The 11525-nt window shown below is 41.4% G+C and overlaps 1 protein-coding gene across 2 annotated transcripts; it reads left to right on the forward strand.

Annotated features, from left to right (window-relative positions):
* The first annotated feature begins 1105 nt into the window (after positions 1–1105).
* slc39a9 (solute carrier family 39 member 9) lies at positions 1106–10441 on the forward strand. 2 transcript variants are annotated; one of them, XM_028566575.1, is made up of 7 exons: positions 1106–1734; positions 2107–2215; positions 3558–3764; positions 4547–4615; positions 4935–5020; positions 7441–7575; positions 8077–10441. In XM_028566575.1, exons 1-7 carry the CDS (start codon positions 1639–1641, stop codon positions 8308–8310), a joined length of 936 nt encoding a protein of 311 aa, XP_028422376.1. In that variant the 5' UTR covers positions 1106–1638; the 3' UTR covers positions 8311–10441. The 2 variants fall into 2 exon arrangements, with proteins under 2 accessions (XP_028422376.1, XP_028422377.1); XM_028566576.1 differs by lacking the exon at positions 8077–10441 and adding an exon at positions 7812–7933.
* Positions 10442–11525: the final 1084 nt, after the last annotated feature.

Here is an 11525-nt window from a genome sequence, read left to right on the forward strand (position 1 = left end):
AACCTCTTGCCGTTATGCAGAATCGTCACCATCCTGGGTGAGCCCGATGACTGGTGTCGTCGGCAAATTTTAAGAGTTTGACAGCTGGGTCCTTGATCCTTAATTTACACAATGATTCTCTCCAACCTTAATTGGAACAACAGGGACACTGCATCAAAATAAAAGTAATACATTTGTATTTAATTAGTCACTTCTAAACTGTGATTGTCAACTTTTGAGTTGTACAGATTTTTTTGTTGAAATAAAAATGTCCTGCAAGGAAGTTTTTAGTCTTGCCAAATGTCACACCCAACCACACCCACACAGTCCTGGAAAAGGTCCAATCAGCCACATTAACTAAACACCTGGGTGGGTGTTCAGGGCCTTTAAGTGAAAACATGAAAGAGTTCATATTATGCTTTTGGGCTTTGTCCCTTTCCTTTATGTGTTTATATATATATATATATATATATATATATATATATATATTTTTTTTTTTGTGTGTGCACGTCATAGGTTTACAAAGTGGAAAAGCCCAAAGTCCACCCCAAAGGGACTTACCTTCTCCAACAGAAAACACGGTTCACCAACTGCTCCAAACAGCTCTATTGTAGTCCAGCCTTTACTTCAGAGACAAACGTGCATCACTTTGTAACACGTTATAATGCTAGCCTAGCTGCTAGCGTGGCACGCCCTCGTACTCTGCTTCTGACTGGCTAGTAGTCCTTACCTAGCTACTGCGCATGTGCGACTCCCAACAAAGCTGAAACAGAAGTGTGACGCCTCACTCTGTAGCTAAAACAGAGAGCTCAACACACAGGGTGAAAAGAGGAGCTGCAGCAATGTGCAGTATGCCTACAAAAAAATATGGTGTTTTTTGAAAATTAAACCATGTAAACCTATTCTGATATAACCTCTAAATACAATGATGTACCTAATAAGCATAAAATGAGCACTTTAAATAGGGAGCACAATCTTAGTTTTTATATTTTTGGTATTTTTGCAAAGGTTATTGTCTTAATATAATATATAGCTCCATTTGTTTTCTTAAAACCACTAAAGTGAGGTGTTAGTTTTGCATAAATTTACATTCATGAATTCATCATGTCTTTCCTCTTCCAACGGGTCTCGCGGATACGTGGCAGGTTTGCTTCGACAGGTTGAGAAGATGAATTGTGACCCGGAAGTACTTTTCAGCAGCACCAACAAGAGGATGTTCTGTTAGCCAGTTCGTTAGCTAGCTAGTTATGTTAACCAAGTCGGGAAGTTGCATTATAATTATTGACAGCTGAATCTGGAAGAAACGATGTGGGGTAAAAGATGTTTGCAAGTGAATGTTTACATGTCAGGATTCCGCATTTGTGAATTTTGAGAGCCGGGCAGTTGCCGAAGCTAGTTAGCTTAGCTTTGCTATTCGAGGCCAGAGGCTGTAACGTCCGTGTTTAGGTAACGTGGATGTTTGGAAGCGAGCTGAACTGGTACCAGAACAGGGACGTTTATTAAATGTACAGCTACTGTTAACCAAGCTGCATGCCGGGGCATGTAATTTAACTTGACGAGCACGGCTAAAAGCGCGTGTTAAGAGTGAGTGTAGCTAGGTGGAGGTTGGTGTTGATGTTTTAGCTTAGCAGAAGATTAGCCGAAGAGAAAAGTGCAGCCATGGACGATTTTAGCTCGATCAGCCTGCTGTCTCTTGCGATGTTGGTGGGATGTTATGTGGCCGGGACAATACCTTTAGCAGTCAACTTTTCAGAGGTAAGTCTAAGACATGCAAAGCTTACAAAAAAAAAAAAAAAAAAAAAAGTGTTTCATGAAAGCCTGCATTTAGGCTTATTTTGGACGCATTTCCAAATGTACAGAGAGGTAAAAGTTCATCTCTTGTTAGTGCCCTTTAATCAAAAGCAGTGATTGCATCATATAAACTACCGTCATCAGATAATCTGGTGTGTATAGTGCTTAAAAACAATGAGACTTGTTTTGAAGATCAGATAAGATTAGATTAAATTCAACTTTATTGTCATTGTGCAGAATACAAAGACAACGAAATGCAGTTTGCGTCTAACCAGAAGTGCAAAAAGCAGAAAAGTGCAGTGAGATATACATGTGCCTGTTATTGTGTTTCTCTAGGAAAGGCTGAAGCTGATCACTGTGCTGGGAGCAGGGCTGCTGTGTGGGACTGCACTGGCTGTTATCATCCCTGAGGGGGTCCACGCACTTTATGAAGAAGTCCTTGAAGGTAGAGTTTACCAGAACAGTGATTCCCCATCTCCCTTGGATGAAGGCATTGTTGCATTTCATAATGTTTGAACCATCGAGTCAGTATAAGACGGCTTTAATATTTGTAAGGCTGCAATTATTTGAAGGTGCTCTAAGTGATGTGACACGTTTTTTAGGCTACAACATTTTTTGTCACATACAACAAACATCTCCTCACTATCAGCTAGCTGCCTGTCCCCTGAACACACTGTAAAAAAAACCCTGCAGTCTCTGTAGACAGCCCAGGCTCCACAAATGGCAACAAAAACAAACTGCGCCAACCTGCACAACGAACCATAACAAACAGTGTTTCAGCCAATAACAGACTAGAAGGAGTTGGTTGAGTCATGAACGCGCATTGTGGAAGTAGCCTACGTGCTAACGCTGCTGCAGTGATGGCTCAACCAGCTCCTTCTTGTCCGTTATTGGCTGGAACACTGTTTGTTATGGTTCGTGGGGCAGTGGACACTGTCCAGATTTCAGTTTGAAAGCCTGCAGACTAGTTTGTCTCCTTGTAGACCTACCCAACTGGGTGCAGATAGTGTGATCTTTAAAATATTGACGTCTACGGGTTTCGTAGCCTTACAGGATTCGGGTCCGGCCTGCTGCCCTTTGCTGCGTGTCATTCCCCATCTTTCTCCCCCTTTCATATCTATCCACTGTCACTTCAGAATAAAGGGAAAAGCCCCAAAAAATAATCTTTAAAAAAAAAACAGATTTGAGGTTAAACTAGACACTGACCATGTAATTGAGATTTTCTTCCTTCATGTCCTGTCAGTTCTTTACTGTTTGCTTTCTAATGAAGGCAACATTATTTAATGTCCATGACTCTTTATTAGCGCTTCAGATGCCCTCAGGTCTCCAACCCACAGGGTTTTTAGTTTTTTAAGCATTTATTTGTTCTTGTTTATGACTATTTATTGTTGTATGTTGTGTCTGAATGTGCCTGACCACAAATTAAGTTCCCTCAGGGAAAAATGAGGGGTGCCACAGGCTACAAAGACACGGAAGTAAACAAAGTATAGAGCATATATACCCAATATTATATGTAGACATTTGCCTTCGTAGAACAGTTTGAATCCTTTTCAAACAGAGCGAAGTTCAGCAAGTAAAGCCAGCTGACGTCAATTTTTCTCTTGCGTAACTAATTTTGTCAAACACAGATATTTGTTTTGTGTGATCATCTGCAGCGACACATTCCTCTGTGTCTCCGAAAGAATACTACACAGGGTTTGTGGTGGCGTCTGTGCTGCCGAGTAGAGTCAGTAATCCGATGTGTTAGGGTGTTTTTAACGGTACAGTTTCAACCTGTGTTTCTGCAGGTGTACACCACAGCCATGGCCAGGTTGGAGTCGTGGAGGTGTCTGAGGCGAAGGGCGACGCAGACGCGGCCCTGGGGAGTGCCAGCGGGAAGCATGAGCACAGTCACGAGCAGCTTCATGCCTGCATCGGAGTGTCTCTGGTCCTGGGCTTCGTCTTTATGCTGCTGGTGGACCAGATAGGCAGCTCTCATGTGCACAGCACCGAAGGTCAGTATTAACAAGGGACAGCAAACGCAAAGATTACAGGAACACGCCGAATTATTGGGACTCTGTGCGTGTCGTAACTCTGTCCGACGTCCCCACCGCTAGCCTAGCTTAGCACAGATCCTGGAGGTAACCGGCTCCTTCTAGCCAACTGCTCTGAATAAGTGACAAAATAACACCAACATGTTCCTATTTACATTACATACATGTTGTGATTTGTATGGTCACAGCGTGTACAAATACCAAGGTCACATGAGACACAGCCGTCTTCTAACCGTATACATACTGGGAACTATATTCTCAGACCTTGTTATTTGTACACGCTGTGACTATACAAATCGCAACATGTAAATAGTAAAATGTTGGTGTTATTTTGTCACTTATTGGGAGGCGTGTTCCTTTTTTTTAAAGCACCCAAAGCAATCGTATACATGGAGAATTAGTTTGTGAAAATGGGGCTATGCGGCAGCAGCTTTGTCATTAGTCTTCATCAAGTACTAATCTTCTCCGGAGGAAAATAATTTTGTTCAATTGGACCCAACCCCCGATGGCTCAACTGCAAATTCTGTTCTCCCAGATGCACCCATGCTTTGTACTGAACAATTTCCAAGCTTTATATTTGAGCAGCTAATGCTCCGCAAACTGTTCACAAAGTCTGGTCCAACTGGTGACGCCACACAGTTGTTGGCAGACAGCGTGGAGACGCTGTCATTATCCCTTGGCTCTCGATGTACACTTCTTAAACATGTATACAATTTGTCTTGACTTGTTTTTGTCTGGTTTAGATCCAGAGTCAGCAAGGGCCGCCTCTTCAAAGATCACCACCACCCTGGGTCTGGTGGTCCACGCTGCAGGTACGTCTGCTTTTGAATATTTGACTCCTAATAATTGTACTAGATACAACTTCTTTTTTTATTTATTTTTTATGTTAAAACACAAATTATTGCTGGGATAGAGATTGGTCTTCTTTAGATTTAGATGTTTTTGGCATTGTGTAAACATTTACTTAACATTTTCTATTAATCATTTAAGATGTTATTCTCTGCTACGCCTATGTTTACTCGTTGATAGATAAGTGAATACCATTTTACTGTAATTTGGAAAAATAAAACATTAGAATCAGAACTTAGTTAATATACAAGGTATCTCATCAACGGTGTCTTTTGTCTCCAGCTGATGGAGTGGCTCTGGGTGCTGCTGCCTCCACCTCTCAGACCAGCGTCCAGCTCATTGTCTTTGTAGCTATCATGCTGCATAAGGTAATAATGGCTCATATCTTGTACAGTAAATCAATGGTTTTTAATAGAGGTGTTGAAATTAATCAAATAATTGATGCATCGAATCGTGGACATGGACGATGCTGCATCGATAATCGGCAGGCTCACAATCGATTATTTCTGTTTCCAGTTTAATGTAGGCCTAACAGCATTTCTGTTTACATATTCTGGTATGTTTTGCACATTCAGGAAGTGCCATGTGCTCATTGCTGTATAGTTTTATGTATCCAATTTATTTAGTATTGGAGCACTGCAGAATGTTTTGTTTTTGAAGCTTGAAAAGCTATGAATTAAATATCCTATATGGATTTAATAGTAAAAATGTATTTGATGCATCGAGATATAGAATCGCTGACATGATAATTGTAATCAAATCGACAGATCGGTGAAGATTCACACCTCTAGTTTTTAACATTCTTTTTTTGTTGTGTAGCCTTGCATGTAGCAGCAGTAGAGCTGAAAAAACTGATTGATTCAACCGATTAGTTGACGGATAGAAAAGTAGTTGCCAACTATTTTGATCATTGTTTAATCCTCGTATTATGTTGAAAAAAAATGACATTGATGAGGTTACGGGTCAAAATGACCCGTACGGTGTAAATACACTCAAAACAAACTTTTTTTTTCCCTCATCACAAACATTTTTTCCCCCAAAACTGTTTTTACCAATTATTTAGTGAAAATATTTCCGGTATACACTTGTATATTCCATGCATCGTAGCTAGATTTGGCATCCTAGGATGCCCATATTTTGATGCCATACTTAGCAGGCTTGTTGGGCATGTACTGTCAGAAGGGACAGGGACCCCTGAATGGAACAAGCTGTTCATCTACAGTGACATGGGGACCAGGATTGTACAAGACAGGTACAATTTTGACCCATACATCTCTGATCTCCGCTAGTTTGTCTCTTTCACTCAACCAGCTCTGGTGTTGCGGAACACCCAAGCTTTCGTATGAATTGACTCCAAAGACATTGTTGTTAGAAATATTGGCCTTCCACTCTCATCATTCCACAGACTGACAATTGCTTCTCTCTTTGACTTGTACACTCTAGCTAATACTATTCAATTTTATTTATAGTATCAAATCATAACAAGTTATCTCGAGACACTTTACAGATAGAGTAGGTCTAGACCACACTCTATAAATTCCAAAACCCCAACAATTACAGTAATTCCCCCAAGAGCAAGCATTATCAGTGGCTGTTGTGACAGTGGCGAGGAAAACCCCTACCTTTTTAGGAAGAAAGGTAGGCAGACCCAGACTCTTGGTAGGCGGTGTCTGACGGGCCGGTTGGGGGTGTGATGAAGAGTGGCAAATAATAGTCACATTAGAGATAATGGAACAGTGACTTCGAGGTAGTCATGGAAGTTCATGTCATAGCAGGGCACATCGTGTCGTACTGAGTAGTGCAGTCTCCAATACCGGATCCTGACTACTCTGTGCGTATGAACATCACAGCAGGGTGTTGCGGGATGTAACGTGGCGCTGCAAAGCATAGGTGGATGCTGCGGACCCAGCAGGACTAGGATTTCAATGTATGCATGCAAGTCAATCTGATCCAGTGGCTTCCATTTCTTTTGAAATACACACCTCCCCTGCAAGTTGGTCATGTCCACTATGATCCTATCTGTTGGTTGGGATATGAAGAGATGAAATGGTGATTGAATATCATCAACTAGTGGGGCAGAAAATCTTGTGGGGCTTGGAGTCATCTTGATGACAGTCTGCCTTGGCGTCAGTGTGGTGATGTTGACCATTTTATGTTAGCATCTTTAGCTGTCCATGTTGAGGATGATTGCTGCCCATTGTTTTCAGCTAATGTATACTACACCAGACTGGTCCCCTGAATCCTCTTCATCATAGGAAAATTCACAATCCGGATCGTCAATAGCATCTCACACACACACACACACACCTAAATGGGTGTTGAAAGTCTCTGGGTCAAAATGACCCGCAACATCATCTTTGTATACAAACTCTGAACAGACATTCCACTACACATCAGTGTGTCCAGATTTTATGAACAAGTTCATGACCCTAAATGAGGAAATGTCATACAATTTCATAAAGAAAAAGATAGGTTAACCAGTATTTTGGTCAACACAAAAACGCAAATGGGTCAAATTGACCCTTAACATAATACAAGGGTTAATTGATTATTTTTAAAAAAAATTTTTTTATGGCAAACATTTATTTGTTCCAGTGTCACTTTTGTGAGAATTAGCTTCTTTTCTTTGTCCTATGTGATAGTAAACTATATCAATTTGGGATTTAGACTGTGTTTCTGACACTGCAGCAAATAAAATATGCAGATTTAATCGTCCGTGGGAACAAATCGTTCGTGTCAGCCCCAATGTAAACCTGTGTGAACTCTTTAACTGCTCTGTACTCTGCAGGCTCCAGCTGCGTTCGGTCTGGTTTCGTTCCTGATGCATGCTGGTCTCGAGAGGAACCGCATCCGCAAACATCTGCTGGTCTTTGCCCTGGCAGCGCCTGTCCTCTCCATGCTCACCTTTTTAGGCCTCAGTCAGGTAAATATTGAAGCCAGTGTTGTTTTTGGAGCTTCATGATGCAGCTATTGACCAATTATTATTATTAAATATGAATAATTTTTTTTTTCATGTGTATATATTAGTGGTTGTTTTCAATGCAACCAAATGCAACACTCTTCTTGAGGCAGGACAACTGTCAGTCTTCTTAAGGCTCTTTTAACTTTGAAAGAGTATTCAGCCTGATGTTAAGTGGCTGTCTGTCGTCGTCTTCTTAGACTGGCCTAAACAATGAAGAAGAAATTTGCTCAGTGGAATACAAGTCAGGCTTTTGTCTTTGAAAAACCAGTATGGCTGGTAAGACTTCAGGACTCTCTACAAGAGACCTTCACCAGACATGTTTAGGATAAGGTAGAGGTTTCATTAGCCGTAACAAATCTAATCTAAAATGAATTTCATGACCAGTCGATCCATCCGAGAGGAAACGTTTGCCTCACACTGTCTGTGTTTGTTCCCCCCCATACCCCTCGCCTCCCCCCTCAGAGCAGCAAGGAGGCCCTGTCAGACTTCAACGCGACCGGAGTCGCCATGCTCTTCTCCGCCGGCACCTTCCTCTACGTGGCCACCGTCCACGTCCTCCCTGAGGTCGGGGGCGGCGGCCACAGCCACGCCCCCACGGGAGGGACCGGGGGGAAAGGACTGAGCAAGGTAGAGGTGGGAGCTCTGGTGCTGGGCTGCCTCATTCCTCTGGTGCTGTCCGTCGGTCACCACCATTAGACCCAGCGTCCAGGACGGATTTCAGACCGGTGTACAGGAGGGGGGGGGGGGGGGGGGACAGAGACTTCAAAACAACGTGGATCTAAATGTCTTAATGCTTGTTGTCTGCTGATGGACCAGACCGGTGCTCGTTGCGGGGACATCTTATGGCTCTGAGCTTGAAACGGAATGAATGATGTTGGGGGAAATCAGCATTTCTGCAGCAACAACAGAGGAACACGACAATGTTTTTTTTTTTTTTTTTTTTCATACCGACAGTGACGACGAAACATCTTACAGCTACTGTGTGTCCATTTATTTCACCAGAATTTATTTTTTTTTTTCTTCCAGAGGTGGACCCTTTTATCTCTGTTTGTTTTGATCACCGTGGCGTTTTCAGTGTTGCATTAGTGTGCTTGTCGGTATGCTAAGTCAAAGAACCAACCCTGATATCATTACAGTGATCTTTTACTAGGTGGCAGTTGCACAGAGAGATTTGATTGAGCCTGTGTGATATGAAAAAAAGCTAACTTCTCATTTTTTGTAATTGTACAGAGTGTAAATCTCTTGGCAACAATCCAGATTAATTTGAGCAGATTTACAAGTGCCATGTTATTACATTAAGTTGAAACCGATACCTGAAGCAACATAAGGACATAACCGTTTGTAGTAAACGTTCCAGACTTATTTTCTTACCAACGGAGATCTTTATCTCTCAGCCAACTGCGAAGCGGGATGAGACGTCAGCCTGGATAACCAGCTAGATGCTCGTCGCATGTTTTGCTTCGGCTGGTGAGTTTGCCCTACGAGAAAAAAAAATTGGTTGTAACAAGCAATTTCTTGGCCTGATGGGAAGCCTGTCTATGATGGATACTGATGGTGTCTCTCCTATAAAAAAAAAGAAAACCCACGCAAAAGTTCACGTGCTCGTCCGCTCCAACCAGAGTGCTGCGTAAAGAGAAGACCCAACCAGCCTTGATGTATCGCAACATGATCTGCCACTTTATTTTCTTCCGTTTAGTTTCTGGGCGTGTTTTATTTCTGTTCTGGTTTACTTAAAGGGTAATTATAAATAGAAGTTGAGGGGGAGAAAAAAAAAAACATCTGTACAGACTTATTAAGTGTATTTTGAGGTGGAGGGTTATTTCAGCAGCTCTGAATGAATGATTTGCCTTACAGAGGGCAGTAACTGGATGAAAACATTTAGGGACCATTGGCTCAGGTGAACAGACATATTACAGATCCTGTGAGGAGAGCTTAGAACAAAAGCTCTTTTTTTTTTTTTTTTTTTCTCTCCTTTCAGTTGTTTGACTCCTCATTAATTAATCATACCTGAGCAATAATCACACACATGAAATCGGTGCAAAGTCACTTCTTTCTCAGAAGTGCAGCAGAGTCTGAAATGGCTACCGAGTAGGGCTGGGTAGCGTTTCAATATTTTTCAATACCAATTCCTGAACAATTTTTTTTAATTTATTTTAATTTTAATTACAAAAAAAAACTATTTTAACAAAAAGAAAGCCTTTGATTTATTTTCCAGTTCCTACTACACGAGCCTACTCACCGTGCGTAACGTAGAGTTTTTTCCCGTGCGTCTCTTCGGCGTGTAACGTTCCACAGCCAATCGGCAGCTTTCTAAGATATTGGTAACCTGCTTATTGGCTCACTGACGCCGATGAGGTTTACTCGATACAGAGGAGGCAATTTGGTCGGTGCCTAAAAAGTTTTGAATTCAGCCCTACCACAGAAGGGTTTGCCTTCATCTTAGAAGCACTCGTTCCTCGATTCAGATAGAGGCGCTTGAACACATCCCTTCCTCTCCGCCTCAGTACCATTTAGAACGAACCGCTTAACGCTGCTCCCCTCTTCCATCAGGACAGGTGGATATTGTGAGTGTTGCTGTATCACCGTGCCTGCTCACAGCAGAGCTCATGTATATGTAAGTTTGTATGTGTACTGTACAGAGTAACTTCTCCCTTCCGCAATCAACATATCTTGTGTGAGATGGAACTGCTTACTCACAAATACATTTTTTCTTTTTTTTTTGGGTATTCTTTAATTTGACATGGGTGGGCTGTTCTGACACAAGAGGCTACAGACTTTTTGAGGAGTCTCTGTTTTATGTATAAATTAAATGGTTTTACAAATGCAACTCATCCATTAATTCCAAGTTGTATGAGAAGAAGGAAGAAACCCCGCCGGCATGTTTTTAGAGAGCAAAAGGTGGGGTCGTTGGCAGACCAGCAGCTGCATGACTTGTTTTTATTTTTTTTATGGGACTTGAACAAAAGGGAAACTGCCCCCTCTATGTTGCTTTACACTGGGGGGCATGTTGGAGGACAGAGCCCCATTATGTGCCATTTCATCTTTCTAAACAATGTTGCATCAGAACCCCTGCTGAGATATGGCATTTACTACTTAGCCAGTAATTGCTTGGTCTCAAAAATGTTAGAAAAATGCCCATCACAAGTTCCCAGAGTCCAAGGTGATGTCTTCAAATGTCTTGCTTTGCTCAGCCAACAGTCCAAAACCCCAAATATATCCAGTTGACTGTTACGGAAGATGAAGAAATCCAGAAAATATTCACATTTAATAGCTGGAACCTATTCATTTTTAACCCTTGTGTTGACTTCGGGTCACATTGAGCCGTTTTTCAATTTATTTTTAATAACAGAAAATATGGGACATGGAAATAAGCGCTGAAAATGTGTAGAACAAAAATGGAACGTCAAAAACGTTGGGAAAAAAAGTTCTTTTCAAGGTTGACGGGAAGACAACACAAGGGTTGATCGATTGTTGGCTGCAGCTAGGAAAATGTCAGGTTTTAAATACACTGAAAACATTTTAAAAGGATTTCTCTAATGAACATGAAATGTTCATGACCAAATAAGCAACAATCAAAGTTTGATAGCTATTTGTTCAGAGGAAGGAGAAAATAACCCCAAACGGTTCCAACTTTGGTCACATTACGTTTTTGAGAAAGAGGATGATAACGGGATAACTAGTTATAGAAATTGAGTATTAACTTCTAATACAACTGTAGATTTTGTTTCCTCGGATCTGTAACTTTAGAGTCATATTAGGAAGGGCTATTTCTATGGACAGGAGGAATGATTTGCAATATGGGCACCTGGAAATATATGAACCTATACTTTAAAGTGCTCATATTATGCTTTTTGGCTTTTTCCCTTTCCTTTATTGTGTTGTCCATTTTTGTGCATGTTATAGGTTTCCAA

Source organism: Perca flavescens, chromosome 20 (assembly GCF_004354835.1).
Source record: "Perca flavescens isolate YP-PL-M2 chromosome 20, PFLA_1.0, whole genome shotgun sequence".
Lineage (NCBI taxonomy): Eukaryota > Metazoa > Chordata > Actinopteri > Perciformes > Percidae > Perca > Perca flavescens.